Source organism: Myotis daubentonii, chromosome 3, assembly GCF_963259705.1.
Source record: "Myotis daubentonii chromosome 3, mMyoDau2.1, whole genome shotgun sequence".
Taxonomy (NCBI): Eukaryota; Metazoa; Chordata; class Mammalia; order Chiroptera; family Vespertilionidae; genus Myotis; species Myotis daubentonii.
In genome coordinates this window covers 214,406,570-214,424,897 of record NC_081842.1, presented here as the reverse complement: position 1 = coordinate 214,424,897, position 18,328 = coordinate 214,406,570, and the positions used below count along the sequence as shown (strand labels likewise).

General features: G+C 49.6%; 2 protein-coding genes across 5 annotated transcripts in view; one reads left to right on the top strand and one right to left on the bottom strand.

The window, feature by feature from the left end:
- Positions 1-4,499: 4,499 nt before the first annotated feature.
- Positions 4,500-15,526, bottom strand: DFFA (DNA fragmentation factor subunit alpha). 2 transcript variants are annotated; one of them, XM_059691290.1, is made up of 6 exons: positions 15,412-15,526; positions 12,723-12,884; positions 10,853-10,995; positions 7,194-7,383; positions 6,828-6,979; positions 4,500-6,061 (listed from the first exon to the last, which is right to left on the bottom strand). In XM_059691290.1, exons 2-6 carry the CDS (start codon positions 12,865-12,867, stop codon positions 5,849-5,851), a joined length of 843 nt encoding a protein of 280 aa, XP_059547273.1. In that variant the 5' UTR covers positions 12,868-12,884; positions 15,412-15,526; the 3' UTR covers positions 4,500-5,848. The 2 variants fall into 2 exon arrangements, with proteins under 2 accessions (XP_059547273.1, XP_059547272.1); XM_059691289.1 differs by lacking the exon at positions 15,412-15,526 and adding an exon at positions 14,426-14,642.
- Positions 15,527-15,542: 16 nt separating this feature from the next.
- Positions 15,543-18,328, top strand: part of PEX14 (peroxisomal biogenesis factor 14) — a 139,709-nt gene continuing 136,923 nt past the window's right edge. For 2 of the 3 annotated variants that reach the window (XM_059691288.1, XM_059691285.1), the window contains exon 1: positions 15,543-15,641. In XM_059691288.1, coding sequence (XP_059547271.1) covers positions 15,606-15,641 — 36 coding nt within the window. In that variant the 5' untranslated portion in view covers positions 15,543-15,605. The remainder of the gene's footprint in view (positions 15,642-18,328) is intronic. The other variant, XM_059691286.1, reaches the window with a different exon arrangement.

Sequence of the window (18,328 nt, the reverse complement as noted above, 5' to 3'; positions counted from 1 at the left end):
TTAAAAAATATTGCCCTCATGTTAAAAGCCAATTTTTAACACCACTCAAAGAGCAAAATAGTTATTATTCATGATTTAGCAAAAATTTATATAGACACAAATGCCATGCTATTAAACAGACATTATGCTGACATGTTCATAAAAGTTACATTCGAACCTGCTGTTGCATACATACTCGTTTTAATGAGTCAGTTAATCATTCGTTAGAATTGTGTTCATGGATGGGCGCTTCAGGTTTATTTCAAACCCAAAACAGCGAGCCGTGCTGCTGGCCGGTGCAGCCTGCTGGCTTCCTCCTCCTCCGGGGACCTGCAGTCCCAGGTCCAGACCTTGTCTGCAGACAGCGCCTCTGCGTTGGCATGCATTGTAATTGCTATATCTCCCCACTCCTCAACACTCTCCCACAGAAGTGACCGTGAGTGATTGTTCGAGGAGGGGATTCCTTTCTGGGATGTAACGCAGAGCAACGTTGAGCCCAGGAGGACCAGGATTTTGGTCGGCTCAAGAAAAAGGAGTAAACAAGTTGCTCTGTTTCAAAACCCTCATCAAATTTTTAATTCTTCCCCCACATCACCGAAATCCTTGCTTGATTATGCATATTTATAACTCTTGAGTCATAGATTCTAAAGAAAGCTTCCAGGGTGAGGTTTTTAGATGCTAAACTTTAACGCTGAGAGATTCATCCCTGGAGTTAGGGCACGTTTCTGAGGGTGAGGCCTGGCATTGAGGAGGCCGGCAAAGCCGGCTGGAGGACGCGGCGATCTTCCTCTTCTCTGACGCCAGGGGGGCCGGCTCGCGGGTCTGACTGCTGACCGTTCCGTTCTGTTTTCCGCAGAGCTGAGCTCATATTCATAATTACTCGCTGAGTAGAAGTATAATGTGATAGAAGAGCCTTAATGGCATCCACATTTCCAAACAGAGCAGCTCTAGGAGACAGTAATTGGGTCAGTACACTGGTGACGACGTGTGCCCGAAAGCCCGGCTAACCTTCAGAACTTTGTCTTGGAAGATTTTTCCAGAAGAAAAGCATGGCCATTGTTTTTCAGTTTCAATTGAGGTCATACACACACGGTCCTTAAGATTGGGATTTTAACTTTGAACTAAGTGATACCTGAAGGATAATGAGGCTAAACTAATGAGACTGCCAGGCAATCCATCAAGCCCAAGCCTACCATAGTTCAGGGGGATTAATAAAATGTGCACTGGCGCCCACTGCATGTTAGACTAGATTAATATGCTCACGATTAATAAAGTCGGGTAAAATGGGTAATTAGGGTCATTTCCTACCATCAGGCTTCTGGTAGACTCTTCTCACAGTCTACCTTTCGGCAGGTGAGGATAGTCAAAGGTGTATATGTGGGACGTCAGCGCCTGGACAACTTCTCATTCATTCTCTTGCCTTTGTTTCCAGCATTCATCACCAGAATAGATCCCTAACTGCTGAGGGAGAACTGTGACATAAGCACTTGACAGAAATCCCTTCCCACTATTCACAGTTCAGGGCTGACAGCAGCTCTTCCCAGGCTTTCGGAAACTCAGGCCAGTGAGCTCACGGGAGATACTTAGCTTGATTAACAGCACCTGCTGAAGGGTGAACCACATCTTCACCGCAGCTTCTTCAGTGGAGCTATGGATTCCATGTTGAACACATCAGAAGAGGAAAAGTCATGTAGGCGTCAAAAGAAGGACGTTTTCTGTTCCTAGACTAGAAAGGAAGAGGCAAAGGACAGCTGAGCAACCCACTACTCAGTTCCTCAGAACCCTAATGAGAACACTGACTTCCCCTTCTCCTCTGTAATTAAGTAGTTAAGTGGTAAGAATACATATGTTTGTCTCATTAAAATAATTACAAGCTGGAGAAAAGCTAGAATTTTTTTGGTTGAAGTTCTTGTAACATGGTATTAGAAAATATTAAAGAAAACCCAGTCCGTATCTATGCCTTAACCTGTTGGTTTACTTCCTTGTAATTGCGCAAGTGTCACGTGATTTAATTCAAGCAAATACCCAACTTTAAGGTCCTGCGACCTGAAAAGCCAGCGCGCCTCCTGGGGAGGCTTCCCCACGGGACAGAAGACCCAGTCAGCCGTGTAGGGGACTCGGGCAGTGGCTAGGTGCCCAGACTAGGTCATTTTCAAGGTCCTTAAAAACCTCAAGTAATAGAACAACATAAACTGATGGAACTAAAATAGACCCAGAGACATGGAAGCATGGAACAGACCATCCAACCTCTGAGGGAAGGCGGGGTGGGGGGTGAGAGATCAACCAAAGCACTTGTTCACATGCATATAAGCAGAATCCATGGACACAGACAGTAGGGGGGGCGAGGGCATGTGCTGTGGGGGTGGGAACAACCGCGGAAAGGTCAAGGGGGAAAAAGGAGACATGTAATACTTTAAACAAAAAGAATTAAAAAAAACACCCTCAAGTAATAAAAGCCACAACCAAAATAATTTAAGGCAAAACCTTACTAATAAAATGTTGAAAAACCCTGAAAGCAAAAAAAGAAAAAATTAAACAGCTAAATAATCTGGTTAGCAAGGACACATTAATAATTCTTGTATTAATGCAGGGTTTTGTGTGTGTGTGTGTGTGTGTGTGTGTGTGTGTGTGTGTGTGTTTTGTTCAGACAACTATTTTATTCCTTTCTGGAAAATGAAAAATCCATTAGTTTTTTTCCTTTTGCTTTTACCCAGAAATTAAAGGTTGGTAAGTGGTAATTAGCACAGCTCTTGACAAAGCCAATTGCCTAATGGGGACTGACACTTGACTTGAGTTGAAAGAACGGAATATGGCTGATGTAGAGTTCATTAGTCCCAGCTGCTTTCGTTGACATTCTTTCCTCCTGCTGTAAGAACAGGCTTGCCCTGCTCTCCCTCCTATTTTTTCCCCTCCCTCCTATTTTCAGACATATGGCTGCGCTGCTACTTTTCTGTTTTAGAAGGCGGGGAGGCACAGTGGCGGAGGGGAGGTAAATGGTGACGAGGGGCAGTGCAATGTGTTTGCAACCGCTCTCACTACACATTTGGGCCAGAGTTTGCAGTCTAAGGCCCTTTCCCTAGAGACCCACAGATGGGCGCCTCCTAAGGACAGACACAGCCCCGTCTCTGCTCCGCCCGGCATCTCTGTGCCCGGGGAGATGAAAGGGAGCCACTCTAGCCCACTGCTCCTCACATCATTTACCTCTTTCGGTCGTGGGGCCTTACACTAACCTTACATTTTTGGCAACTAAGGTCGCCAAAGGTTAGACTCAACACGGTTTTGTCTCACTCCAAACCCACACTGCTTGTTCCTTTACCAGCGGTTCTCAACCTGTGGGTCGCGACCCCTTTGGGGGTCGAACGACCCTTTCACAGGGGTCGCCTAAGACCGTCGGAAAACACATATATAATTACATATTGTTTTTGTGATTAATCACTATGCTTTAATTATGTTCAATTTGTAACAATGAAATTGGGGGTCACCCCAACATGAGGAACACGGCATTAGGAAGGTTGAGAACCATTGCTTTATCCTGTGCAACTGAGATGCTTGGTGACTTTGTTACAAGTACAGAATTCCAACAGCCAGTCGAACAAAGCTCCTCTGTGTACTTGACAAAAATACGACGTTGCTGGAGCTGGTGAGGAGAGAGCATTCTTCAGCTTCCGCTACTATTGTGCTCACTACGTGGCTGATTTACTTCACACCCACCGTCACAATGGCTACAGACAGGAACCTTTTGGCAATTATGTTGTAGACATTTTAGGCCTTTTCCAACTTACTATATTAGGAGAGCAAAATCAGTGACCTGGATGTGGAACTGAAGAGTGAGTGGACCTAAAAAAAATACAATTGGAAAGAGCAGGGGAATTAGAACCCGAGGACCTGCCTTTGAATCCTGGCCCCCCGACGGTGACATGAGGCCAGCACAGCTCTGCTCGTGTATAAAAGGAGAGGCACCGAGCCACACCTCGCTCACGCACGCAGTTTTGTGAGGCCCCCATGTGGCAGGTGCAGCTGGCTTTACTGCCCCACCCGAGGCCTTTGGAAGATGTGTGAGGACGCTTCAGTTATCCCAGTACCTGAAGGTTCTACTGGCATTGCGTGGAGGGGGTGGGAGGCGGGCTGCGGGTCTTCGAGCAAAGTTATAGGACAATCCCACACAACGGAGAATTGTCCCACATCCCATGTGACTTTTGGTCGCCAAGCTGGGCATTTGTATGGATGAAAACCTAAATTATCCTGGCCTGAAACCGAATTCTGTTTTATGTAGAAATACGAAGTATTTTCCCCAGTTTTGATGTTCCCTGGATTTTTCAAGAATGCAGCCACCTTGTAAAAGAAAAGTACAGATGTCATTCGTTCAGGTCACTGATAGGGGAGATCCCATTACGAAGGGCAATGCTGCTCGTGGTATTTGAGTTGACAATCACTACACACCCGTGTCTGGCTGCCTGTCAAGTTCACGGTAATTCAGTGTCTTTGTGCCGTCGGTATAGTCATGCCAGACAGAGACATACTGAGATACATGCCATTTTATTGGAAATTTCCCTTTTGTTTTTTCTGAAATATTACATGTGGGGTATTATGTCAGTGCTTTTGAAAGTACACATGTAGGCAGGTTATCAGCCCTGGCTTTTGCTTAAGGACAATTAAGGAGGCATAACAAAAGGCGCTATCAAAAAGGCGGTGGGGCTAAGAAGTGAGAGCCCAGGGTGTGAGGCATTAGGGAAAGGATGCTGAGTGCAGCAGAGCCCTCCTTCATGATCACAGAAGGAAAGGTTTTCTGTTCTATGTGTTTTCTGCACCCACCCTGGCCCCGGGACTTACTGTTGTATTTCTTCATTGAATAATTAACCTAAAATAATAATTCGCCAATGTATCTCGTAATAGCATTCTACTTTCCTCTAAACATGCTTAAAAAAAGTCCCTGATAACCCGGTACCTTTCCCCTGCAAGGAGAGGTACAAAACCTGAAGAGTAAGTCTGCGCAGAAAAAGAAGTATGTAAACCAGAAGTCTCTGCTTTGCACCCAGAGAGACTCAGTCATGTCGCATGGAAATGGATTTAATGACCTCTTACACCCCCTGCTGATAAAACATATTAGAAAACGGAGAAGGGTTTCGGATACAGCTCAACAATACTGAATTGGATATTAGGAATCATGAGACTCTCCGCGTCCCTAAGGCCTGCAAACTTAATATGTGCCTTTGAACAGACACACAAAAAAGTTAATTAATTTGAGAAACAAGTTTGTGGCCATAATCAACACTATTGTGCCACCTTCTTTACCATTATTTGTTTAAATTCTGCATTTCTATCTTTAGAACAGGATGGTGAGTCTGAAGTATGACAATTAAAAAAACACACAAGTATGACAATTTCTTTTCACTGCCCTTCGCCATGTCAAACAGGACGTAAGAACATGTAGAGGAGGTGGGTACAGTGGGGCCTTGACTTACGAGTTTAATTCGTTCCGTGACGGAGCTCATAACTCAAATTACTCGTATGTCAAATCACTGTGACGTTCGCTGCGCCAACTAGCGGTGGGGTATCTGAAGCTGGGTTGTAACCCGAATTTTTTTGAGCTTGCAACTCAAAGCAAAAAATCGGCTGAGAGACGGCCCGTATCTCAAAAAAACTCGTTAGTCGGGACACTCGTAAGTCAAGGCCCCACTGTCTATTGGTGCAGCTGCATCATTCACAATGGGCAGACGCTGGGATCTGGAACAGTCTTCCAGCCTCTCCCAGGAGACCGTGCTCCAAGGCAGGGGGCAGAGTAGGACACAGGTAGCTGAAAGGGCTGAAGGGATTTACCGAGAACAAAGCCGAGGTCACACGGCTCTCTTTGGCGCGTCTGCAGCTACAGCTATGCGGGCTCTTGCCTGGCTCGTTTGGGGTTCTGCTGGTCTCCGGGCAGGGGGTCCCTCTGTGCTGAAATGCTCCTGAGAGAGTGCAAGCTCTGCACCTGCTGGAGGCGCAGGCCCAGCTCCTGCTCACAGGCCTGTTGAACAGTTTCCGTCTTCTTTACGTCCCAGTGCAGAGCAACAGCCAGCGCCTTGGGGTCCTCCTTGGTGACCAACTGCGGCGAGAATAAGAGCCACTGAGAGCCGCGACCTCTGCCCTCTCTTCTGCTCCCGCGGCTTGGCTTCTTAGGGGAGTGCAGCCGGGCGATTCGGGTTGGTGATGTCCCTGCAGAAATGCCAGGTCTCCTTCACAGGAAACTGTCTGGGCCTTCTCTGACCGTACACCACCAACAGGAAAGGCTCTTTGGAAAGAAGTTTACTTGGAGCAACTACAAAGTCCTCCACTTACAGGAAAGGTAGCCATGTGCAAGTCAATAGAGTTTCCTTCCCAGCTAGCTACAATGCGGAGGTCGCTGGGACAAAGGTGAAAGGAAGCAGCAGCCCCTTGATGGGTTCTCTTCGTCAAGCTTCTAGTTCCCTGGTCTGAGGGCCGGCACAGGGCGGCCCCTGGAGTGTGCCTTTCCCCGTGATGGTGTATGTGCCTCGACTGCCTGGGAACCCTCTGGAACCACTGATGGCGCAGAAGCCGTGGCAGAAGCTGAGCCTGCGGTCCCTCCCTATCAGGCTTCCTCACCTCCTTGCCCACTGTGGATCAGAAAGTCATGTTTGATGATCTGTGGGAGTGCGTCCATTTTGTGCAAGCCATTCTGATTTGGATTACATGCGATGTTTGCAAAGGCTCTGGCATAGAATAGGCAAACTGGCAGCTAAGACTCAGGGGCTGCGGAGGTGGAAAACATCCCACACGAGCCCCTGCAGGGCTATGCTACACCTCCAGGGGGAGCCGTTCTCTGTAGCTCAGGCTCCCAGCTTCTCGCCCACCTCCAAATCCTGGCTCGACAAACTCAGCTCTGGCGCAGGCTTCTCCTTCAGCGTGGTAAGGATCTGGTTCGAAAGGGCAATTTCGGAGGAGGGCTCTCCGCTCAGACCCGTGTCCACGGCATCCCCCCCGTCACCGAAGCCAGCTCGGGACTCTGCAAAGCAGACGTGGGGTGGAGATCAGCACAGTGCGTGACCCCAGCCCACCCACCGCCAGCCAGAGGAATCAGGGCAAGGCAGACACGTCATTTCAAGATGCCAGCAACTGTGGCTCCCCTGCTTTGGACCCCGTTACAATTGGTTCTCTCTCCAGGAAAGGCTCTATGGCACCCGGTTCCCGGCGTGACTCCCCCGGCCGGTGAGTCCTACCTTGCTGCTTCGACAAGATGCTGCCCTCCTTCTCCAAAGCCTGGAGGTAAAGCTCCAAGAGCTGCCGGGACTGCCGGGCTTCCTCTCGCTGGTCAAGCACCTGCTGCAGGGTGCTCTGGAGCCCCTGGACTGTGACACAGCTTTGGCCCAGCTCCTGAGCCAGGTCTGCACAGGGAACATCGATGAGCACCTAACAAACAAACACAGACTTCAGGAAACCTACAAGTACTTTCTTTTTAAAAAAAAGAATAGCTTATTGCTTTTTTAGAGAGAGAGGAAGGGAAGGGAGAGGGAGAGAGAAGCATTGATGTGAGAATGCAACACCGATCAGCGGCCTCCTGCAGGCCCTCCCCCAGGGACCCAGCCTGCGGCCGAGGCATGTGCCCTGACTGGGAATCAAACCAGCAAGCCTTGGTGCACGGGACAAGGCCCGACCAACTGAATCACACCAGACGGGGCGACAAGTACTTTCTAAGCAGGCCGTTCTCTCTCTCAAATTCCTGTTTCACAGACTCATTTAATCTACTTTCCAAAGTTTCCTAATGGCTGCTTAGGAGTCAAGAGAGACGCATGCAATGTTTTCAGTTTTCCTCTAGTAAAAATTTGGAAAACGATGCCCTAATGCCTCATTAAAAACTAAATAAAATCCTGATATTAGAAAACCCAAATGTATAGAATATAAAGGAAGTATATGATTATTTATATAATGAGTCGATCTCGGGTTGTTTTAAGCAAAAGTTTTTCTAATCATTTTAGCCTTAAACATGTTTATATCTTTAAAAGACTATTTTAGCCCTAGCTGGTTTGGCTCAGTGGATAGAGCATCGGCCTGCAGACTGAAAGGTTCCAGGTTCGATTCTGGTCAAGGGCACATGCCCGGTTGTGGGCTGGACCCCCAGTAGGGGGCGTGCAGGAGGCAGTCGATCAGTGGTTCTTTCTCATCATTGATGTTTCCATCTTTCTTTCCCTCTCCCTTCCTCTTTGAAATGAATAAAAAGTAAAAACAAAACAAAACTCAAACTTGCTCCTGCCCTCCATCTTCCAGGAGCACTCTGGCCCCAGCTTTCCAAGGCTGGCTCCACCCTGTCCTTCAGCTCTCAATTTAATCGCCAGCTCTTGGGAACCTGCCAGTGTTTACCAACTACGCTTCTATACACGTGCATGCAAGTGTGCAAAATGTCGCTGGTATAAGTTTTTTTGCAGCATTGTCTGATGACAACTGAAACGTCCACCAGTGGGGGAGGCTCGTTAAACAAAGCACGGTACACGCGTGACATGCAATACTATGCGGTGGCAAAAAGAACCAGGATGCCTTTTATATGCTGGTCTGGATACTCTCCAATACCTCTTTGAAAACAGAGCAGATATGCTTCTGTCTGTGTAATCTAGGGGAGGAGGAGAAAATACATATATTTGTTGTAGGGAGTGGCTATAGGGTCAAGCCTCGGATATAGCCGCTCCCTACAATTTGTATATAAAATCTCTGGAATGGGAGGAAGCTGACAGGTTGGCTGTCTCCAGGAAGGGAAGCCTGGGTAGCGAAGAGGCAGGAGTCAGACTTTCCTGTGTATACCCCCCACCCCCCAGCAGTTTTATTGAGATATCATTTCATACCATACAATTCACCCTCTAAATGTACAATTCAGTGGGTTTTGGTATAGTCACAGGATTCTGCAATCATCAGCACAATCTTTTTAGAACATTTTCATTCCCCCAGAAAGAAACCCCACACCTATAAGGGGTCACTTCCTATTTCTCCTCAAAGCTCCCCACCCACCGCAGGCCTAGGCAACCACTAATCTACTTCCTGTTGCTACAGGTTTGTGTACTCCGGCCCTTTCGTTGTATTTGCTATCCTACAATCTGTGGTCCTTCGTGGCTGGCTTCTTTTCCTTAGCAGTTTCCAGGACCGATCCACGTTGTAGTGTGTATTAACAATTCACGCCTTTCTATGGCTGGATAATACTCCATTAGGTGGATACGTCACATTATTGCTCATCAGCTGGTGGACACGGCTCTTCTCACTTTTTAGCTACCTGGTTATCCTTCTATACCTCTTGGATTTTTAAACATGTGGATGTATTATTTATTCAAAATAAATATATACGTTTACAAATTAACCAAAGGTCACCTCCTTGAAGGGAGCCTTCCTTGACCTTCCAATCTGGAGTAACCCCGTCACTCTCAGCACATCGCCCTGTACCGTTCATTTCTTGTTTTGTCTGCCTCCCTTCACCAGAATTCAAGTTCCCTTGGAACAGCGACTGTGGCTGCCTTGTTCACAACTGGACACCAGTATACAGAGGCATGCCAGACACAGGGCAGGGCTCGATAAACAGTTTTGTGAATTAACACATTGTTTGCGGGTAGTTTTTATCGCGTGCTAACAGGTGGCGCGGGCCATTTTTGCTAATTTTTTGCGCAAATGGCAACGTTCAGTAAAATTACGATAACTTCAGTTTACGTATTTATACATTACCCGCATTCTACCGCTAGTCTATAAAAAACGTATTAATATGTGTCCCGCGCTCTACTACACTGGTAGAACGTATAAATACGTAAAACGTATAAACATGTTTCCCGCATACAATGTGTTAACACAAACTATTTTATCTCCACTTTACTGGAGGTAATGCCGGCAGAGAAGCTAAGTTACTGGCTCAAAGTTATGGTGATGGAGCTGGGATTTTAATCGAGCGTCTGCACCTCCACATTCTCTAGCAGAACATCCTAGACCCCCACAGTGGGCCTAATAGGTCTAGGTGAGGCCCGAGCATCGGTATTTTTAAAAAATTCCACAGGCAATTCTGATGCAAGGTGAGAACTGAAAGAGTCCTGTTCCAGGTGAGCAAATTAGAAAATGAGGAATCTTGGTTGTCATTTTAGAAATATTTAAAAATTAATAAATGAGCCCAGTCCTAGCTGGTTTGGCTCAGTGGCTAGAGCATCGGCCTGCGGACTGAAAGATCCCGGGTTCGATTCCAGTCAAGGGCACATGCCTGGGTTGTGGGCTTGATCTTCAATTCAGGGCGTGCAGGAGGCAGCCGATCAATGATTCTCTCTCATCATCGATGTTTCTATTTCTCTCTCTCTCCCCCTTCCTCTCTGAAATCAATAAAAATATAGTTAAATAAATAAATAAGCCCAGCTGGTGTGGCTCAGTGGCTGACCATCGACCCATGAACCAAGAGGTCACCAGTTCAATTCCCTGTCAGGGCACATGCCTGGGTTGCGGGCTCGATCCCCAGTAGAAGGCGTGAAGGAGGCAGCCAATCAAAGATGTTTCTCTCATCGATGTTTCTGAATCTCTTCCCCTCTCCCTTTCTCTCTCATTAATAAATAATAAAAGTATTGCCCTAACTGGTTTAGCTCGGTGGATGGAGCGTCAGCCTGCGGACTGAAGAGTCCCGGGTTCGATTCCAGTCAAGGGCATGTACCTTGGTTGCGGGCACATCCCCAGTTAGGGAGTGTGCAGGAGGCAGCTGATCGATGTTTCTAACTCTCTATCCCTCTCCCTTCCTCTCTGTAAAAAATCAGTAAGATATGTATATATAAAAATAATAATGATAAAAGTATTATGGCAAGACCCATGGGCACTAAGAAACTGCTGTGGGCGGCAGAGGCCAGGCGCGAGGCGGTGAGCTGTGGAGGAGGCTTACTTGGAGGTCCTCCTCTGACAGGAGGACGATGCTGGACAGATCTTCTCTCAGCCGCCGGGCCACATTCTTCCACTTCAGCTCTGCCCCGCTGTCTGTTTCATCCACATCCACGGACTCCTGGGACAGCCAAGCGGTGCCTCCGTCTGACACGTGGGGGAAAAGGCCAGTCAGTCAGATGAACTGAAAGTGTTTCACCTCCCCCCAACACACACAGCCCTCCAGCATGTCTGCACATCCTTCCGACTGACCATCTATAATAATAAAGGCATAATATGCTAATTAGACCAGACGTCCTTCCAGATGACCTTCTGGACGAAGCCAGGGCTGTGAGGGCTGAGGCAGAGGCAGCCGTGGCGGCGGCAGGGGGCCCGAGCCCCTTGAAGAACGAATTTTGTGCATTGGGCTTCTAGTTTAGAATAATTTCAATGGAGAAGGAAGCACCTTTTCTCAAGGTTATGGGAAAGCCAATCTCCAACTAATTTTCCCTCTTCTTCCTTATTTAAAAAAATTTTCTTTTATTGATTTCAGAGAGGAAGGGAGAGGGAGAGAGAGATAGAAACATCAATGACGAGATAAAATCGAGCGACTACCTTCTGCACGCCCCTTACTGGGGATCGAGCCTGAAACCCGGGCATGAGCTCTGACCGGGAATTGAACTGGTGACCTCTTGGTCTTGGGTTGACGCTCAACCACAGAGCCACACCGGCCAGACTTCACTTTATTTCTGCATGAAACTGCTCTTTGTTCTTTTATGGAAAGAAGCTACCCAGGGTCCTACCACACTTCCCTGTGGGTTAGTTTTGCGTCTCCGGGTATATGGGACATTCATTCTCACGATGCTTGTGGACTGGTCTTGCCCTTGATTGGAGGAGCTGCGGCTACTGCTGTCCCTGGGGGACAAAGTTGGCTGGGAGAGCCATTGCTGAAGGTTAGTTCCTCAATTTAGTGGCCTGAGGACTTTCCTTAAGGCACTTCTGTAGCTCTTTGATCCTTGCTCATCAATGTTAGTTCCCTTTGCATCCCCAGTGAAGATAGTGACAGGTAACGTTTATTGAGCCCTTACTGTGTGACAGGTAAGATCTAACTGCTTTCTGTCAGAGGTTCTCAACTGGTAGTCATTTTGTTCCCCAGGAGACATTTGACAATGTCAGGAGGCATTTTTGATGGTCATAGCTGGGGTGAGGAGATGCTACTGGCATATAGAGGGCAAAGACCAGAGATGCTGCTAAACCTTCTGCAATGCACAGAACAGCGACACACCAAAGAATTCTCCAGCCCAAAACGTCAGCAGTCGTACTGAGAAACCCTGGTTTGACACGTACTATGTCCTATTCTCCTTACAGCAATCCTAGGAGACAGGTGCCATAATTATCATCTCAATTAGGTGCTGAGAAGTTAGGTAATTTGGCCTAGGTCACACAGCTAGCAGATGGCAGAGCCTGGACTCAGGTGGGGCAGCCTGACTCTTCCTGTGCACGGATCGCTCTGCCACGCTGCATTTTCGTTGCTGCTGGTCTGTGAGTTACTTGAGAATTGGGCCCATCTTCACCCCCAGGCTCAGCACCGTACCTGGCATTCCCAGACCGTCAGACAAACAGTAACCCAGGCCCTGAGCAGGAACGTGAATCATGACGGATACTGTATTGCATAGTCCAGGGGTCCTCAAGCTTTTTAAACAGGGGGCCAGTTCACTGTCCCTCAGACCGTTGGAGGGCCGGACTATAGTTTAGTCGGCTGCTAAGCAACAGGCAGCGGCGGCAAAAACACCCGGCGGGCCGGATAAATGTTTTCGGCGGGCCGCATGTGGCCCGCGGGCCGTAGTTTGAGGACCCCTGGCACGGACCATTTGCACATGGCCAGCATTTCTTACCTGAGTTGTTGTATGCCCACTTCTCATTACCGGCCAATGCGACAAACTTAGTATTAGAAGGTAGACACAGGAAGTAATCGTCATCATCCACTATGGTGCCATCCTCTGCCAGGACCAAGGTGATTGGTGCCAGGGACTTATCCATGGCCAGGATGTCATAGGCTGAGAGAAAGAAAACATTTGGCAATTGACAAGTATCCATAAGGAAAACACACGTATCCTTTCACTCTCAATTTGTATGGCCCTAGGGCCCAGCAGAATTCCTGGTAGGTAATGATAACGACAACAGCAGCCACAACTTCAGTCGCACTAATATAACACTTTCACGGGCCTGGTACTGTTTTAAGTGCTCGGCACATAGAATATTTAATCTCACAACAATCCTATGAGGTAGATACTACTGTTACCCCCATTTTACAGACATCAAGCCCAAGGCTCAGAGAAGTTAAGTAACTTGTCCAAGACAGCACATTAAGTGACAGAACTGGTATTTTACACCTGCAGAACCCGGCTCAATTCCTTGTAAACAAGCAGCCTTTCATTCATTTACTCAGCGGTCATCTTAAACTCTTCTGTGTCAAATGTAAAAAAAAAAAAAGTTATGCTTTTTGTTCTCTGTAGGATCTTTCTTTGCAGCCTTTATAACCCATGGGAACGTATAAAGAAGCAGAAACTTGTATCAGTAGCCTAAGATGCTAATGAGACGAGAGTAAGCGGAGAAGTAGCCAAGACCACAAACATCCTCAAGGCAATGTTGTCTCCCGCCCAAATGGAGGAGGAGCTCCAGAGAGCACAGCACTTACAGGGTCTCTGTGCCAACTGCAACCCGGCAGTGAAAGGGTCCTAAACTCTACCCGAATGCCAACCATAAATACATGTGAAGACATAGGGCAAAGGCATGTCACTAAAGCATGGACAGCACGGGGGCTGCTCCTGGGTTCTGCCTGCCTTCTCGGCGGCCTGATGACCATGAGAGGAAGCCCTGAACCCTGGCACACACTGGGACTACCTGCCGCCTGGGGACCACTGGCAGAATTCCTTTAAACAAGTTACTTCTACGGACTAATAACGCTTGTAAATTATTTGCATGTATCCCCTGAGAGTCCTGACAATCCCGGGAAGCAGGGCTGGAAATATTATATCCACTGCCAACGAGAAAACTGAGAGATGGTGGGTTAGTGCGAGATCAAGGAGCTAGTAACAACCTGGGGAGGAGCCCAGGACTTCTGTCAACTCATCACAACATGCGATGGCTGTCTGGGCCTCCAGATCCCCGGCAGCAAGCAGCTCCCTCTTTATCGCACAGGTACCTGCCAGAGCTGAGGGTGGAAACCGGCCCCACCCCGCCATGGGCTCACCTTGGAGAGCCCGAGTGATAAGATGGCACTAGGCTGGGATTTGGTCCAAAACCTAAATGATTTCAGGCAAGGTGCCTACATCGAGTCTGTTTTAATTTGCAAAATGCTTCCCGTCTACCTTTCCACCACGACGAGTGCCGCACGAGGTAAGTTAAAGCGCTTGTGAACGCTTTGAAACGTGTAAATGGCTTATTGGGTCATTTCCGTCCCAAGGCTCCCGGAGCTCCAAGAATCCCAAGTCGCCTCTCTCCACCCGCCTTGCCCCCGCCGACCTCCTCACGCGGCCCCGGCCCCCCTCTGCCCCGGCCCCCCAAGGCCTCGCCTCGGCCCCCGGGCCGTGCCTACCCTTGCTCCTCAGGTCCTCGAGGCAGGAGGCTGCCACGCCGTACTGCTCGCGGCTGTGGTTGCGGCGCAGCAGACACGGCTTTAGAGCCTGATTATCGCCGGGTTCCGGACCACTGGCGCCCCAAGACACCTCCATCCTCTGCAGGAGCGGGACCTGATTGACTCCGGGAAGTCGCCGAGGCCAGTGCCGGGGTCCTCCACCCACTCCCCTGGCATGCCGGGAGATGTAGTTCTCTTCGTAGCAAATCACGCATGGGACCCAAGGGACGCCGGGAGATGTAGTTCTAATGGACGCTGGTCGCGTGCGGCCCCCGGGCCATGCCGGGAGCTGTAGTATCTGGGTGCAAAGCCGACTTGGTTACGCAGCCCAATTCGACCTAGGAAGAGTGTTTTCCTACCTTGTATTTAGTAGTAGCAATGGCGCGTTCAAAATGAGGTCAATAGGGGTTTATTTTGCATTATGGACGATACGCATGCATCCTCCCTTGACTTGTTAGAGCACTCCTATTTGCATGTATACGTGTATAATATGAATACTTTGAGTCTGTTATTGCCCTGTGCTAATTTGTTTTCCCTTTCCAAGCTGAAAAGTTCTGTAAGATGTCCCATCTTTCAGGCTGATCTGAAGGAAGTCAATTTAAAAAATTGATGAGGCTGTTTCAGTCTTGCTGAAAAACATAACAGAGAAGCATAAGATAATCGCACATTTCCGTTCAACTCCCTGCTTCAGCCGTGCAATTAGGGTTGGACTCATAACAAAATGCGTAAGTAAATAGCTAAATATTACGGTCTAAATGAAATCAGAGAGGAAAGTGGAAATGCGAGCCACATCACTGAGATTATATATATATATACATATATGTATAAATATGCATATGTATGAATATATGTGTATATATGTATATATGTGTGTATATATGTGTGTGTGTATATATATGTATATATATATACATATATATGTATATATGAGTGCAAAAAGGACAGACCTCGGATCTTCCTGGAAAGCAGAGACCTGATGAAAATTGTGCGAGGTGATTCGACGTGGGAGTTCCCCCGCCTCCCCGGGTGGCCTCCATCGATAAGCTCGGTTCGGCTACTTTAGTCTGGGCGGGAGAGCGAGAGCGAGGGCGCCTGGGAGAAGCCTCGCCCCGCGGCGATCGATTAGTCAGGCCTCGGAAAGATGGCGTCCTCGGAGCAGGCAGAGCAGCCGAGCCAGGTGAGGGGAGCCGGACGGCCCGACCGTGGTGGCGGGGACCCCCGCTGGAGGGGGCGCTCGGTGTGCGGTTGGGAGTCGGGTGGGGACCCTGCGCTTCGGAACCCGGGGGCCAGACCTCGCTTGCCCCCTCCTTCCCCGCCCCTCCCCGGGTCCTCGCAGCCCGGCCCCTCCCCCGTGACCCCTCTTTGACCACCTTCCCGGGCTCGGGGCACCCGCAGGTGCCACTACCCGCCTGCCGGCCCCTGGGGTCTCCCTTGCTGGGCCGGGCCGGTGGCGGGACGCCGAGAAGCCCCCAGCCCGGAGCTGCGAGGGCTCCTGCTCGAGGAGGGAGAGACGCGGTGGGTCTGGCTGTCCCTCGGGGAGGGGCCTGCCTCCCTCGGGGCTCGCACCCCCTCCGCCTCAGCCTCCGGGTGGCCCCGCCGCCCCCGCTTCGTCGTCAGTCACCTTTGCGCGCCCCTCGCCGAGTGGGAGGGTCAGGGTGACCCGCTCAGTGCGTTGGTGGGAAGGGGCTGACTCCATGTAAACAACAGCCGCCACCACGCTGTCTGCTCAGGACCCGTCCTCGCTCCCCAGGGTTCGGTGTCTCCACCCAGAGCGCCGGTGTAGCGGTTCGGCCACAGGTTGAGCCGCACCTCATCCGGTGCGGGGACCCCGAGTGTGGCGGGGACCCCGAGGGCCCGTGCCCATGCCTGTGGCCCGCCGTCGGGAACAGTGGGTGGCGCGGCTCCGCAGGGGTCGGAGGTCCGCGGTGGAGGGGCTGGTGGGGGCGAGCGGCATCTTGCCTTTACCGAGCGTGTGCTGCCATTGCTGCCAGGCCGAGGACAGATGGCGTGTGTTGTCTCGTTCGATGCTCATCAGAACCCCTGAGAAGCACAGGCCATTAACCACCATGTTGCAGAATCGGATCCTAAGGGTCTGCAACGTGACCTCAGTCGTCTGCCTGAGGGAGCCTGGACTTGCAGCCAGGCGCGCGTGCATTTAGTTGGGATGAGAGGCAGGAGAAAAGGGTTGCAGCCCGGACCGCCTCGCTCATCTCTCACCTCCAAGCACCTGTGGCCTTCCGGGCAGCCTCCTGGTGCTTCGCGTCCTGCCCAGGCAGGACAGCCCCGCTCAGTGTTTCTTACTGTTTTATTCTCCCCATACGTTTATTAGGGGAGTTGCACGTAGAGGAGTTGAGTGCTCCCCAGACCAGCTTCCGTTAGAGGGGTGAGTGGTCAGAAAGATGGATGGTAAAACAGGGGAAGCAATGAAGGCTGAGTCTGGCCTTCTCACTGTCAGAAAATTCTGGAGTGCGAGGCTGTCCCGAGAGAAGGACCCTCCTGTCTTGCCTTAACCCGTACGGCTCGCTGAAATGCCCGGGCGCCTCGGAATCTGGGCTTCTCCGAACTGTTAAATGTCAGGAGTGCCCACAGGCTGGGATGCTATTGGCATAGAGAGGGCAATATGCCAATGGAAGGGATGAAAGGGTGCCTTCAGGCCCTGAGCGTCTGTTTGCCAGTGCTGTGAACATGACTGAAAACCGTGCCACGTGGAGCCATGGTAGGGCCCAAAGGTTTCTTTGGTTCTGGACTTGCCCCCTCTGTCCCCGTGGGAAGGCTCTAAGGTCCTCCAAGGGGACGTGGCCAGGCTTGTTTGGTTTCAGCTCTGCTTCTCCTTTGCCCTCTTTCCCAAAGTCGGTGGAGCTGGGGTTGCATCAGAATATGCTGGCAGCCCGGAGGAAAACTTGGACTCTTCATGCCAAATTCTCTCACTGACAATCAGCTGCAAAAGCACACTTGTTAAGTGAACCAACTCTTTTTACCGTTTATTGATTTTTAGAGAGAGAGGAAGGGAGAAGAGAGAAACATTGATGTGAGAGCAGAACATCAATCAGTTTCCTCCTTTATGGCCCCGGGGGCCAAGCCCTCAATCCCGGCAAGTGCCCTGATCGGAACCGGACCAGCAGGCCTTTGGTGCACGGGGCAACACCCAACTGAATGACCCAGGCCGCAGGTGCCATTTCATTTTTAAGTCCTGATCAACCTGTTATCTTTTTCTCTAGTCAAAGCAGAGTGGAATCGAAAGAACTGTTTGGAGAATTCCCCCAAACTTGGTTTGTATGTAGGAAGAGCTGCATTACTCCTGTGGGGCGGAGTCAGTGTTCTGTCTCTCATAGAAAATTTCTTAGTCGTCTTTGTGGAATCAATACCTCATTTCGAAAGATTAGGAGTAACCAACTGTTTCTTCCTTAACAGGCAATGAGGAGCAGTGGTTAAAAGTATGAGCTCTGAGGCCATCTCCACTGGCTAGAATCCTAGCCCCCACTATTACCATCTGGGTGATCTTAGATAAATTACTTAATTTTTCTGGCCTTAGATCCTCCATCTGTAAAGTGGGAACGAAACTAGTGCCTATCGCATGGGTTGTCCTTGAGGATTAAGTAAGTTATTTTAAAACAGTGCCTGATATAGTGTCTTATCTATTTTTTTAATTAAATCTTTATTTTTCAGATTATTAGAGTTGTTCCTCTTTTTTCCCTCCACCCGGTTCCCACCCCACCCTCTGCCCTTACCACCCCCCCCCCCCCCCGTCCTCATCCATAGGTGTATGATTTTTGTCCAGTCTCTTCCCGCCCCCCCCCCACATTCCTCCCCGCCCCCCTGAGAATAGTCAGTCCATTCCCTTTCTATGCCCCTGATTCTATTATA

Coding starts and splice junctions, on each gene's coding strand:
- DFFA (XM_059691289.1), bottom strand. CDS start 14,561: ATGGAGGTGTCTTGGGGCGCCAGTGGTCCGGAACCCGGCGATAATCAG. Junction 7,384..10,852: donor TGTCAGAGGAGGACCTCCAA/GTAAGCCTCCTC, acceptor TTTGTTTGTTAG/GTGCTCATCGATGTTCCCTG. Junction 6,062..6,827: donor TGTCGAGCCAGGATTTGGAG/GTGGGCGAGAAG, acceptor TTCTCGCCGCAG/TTGGTCACCAAGGAGGACCC.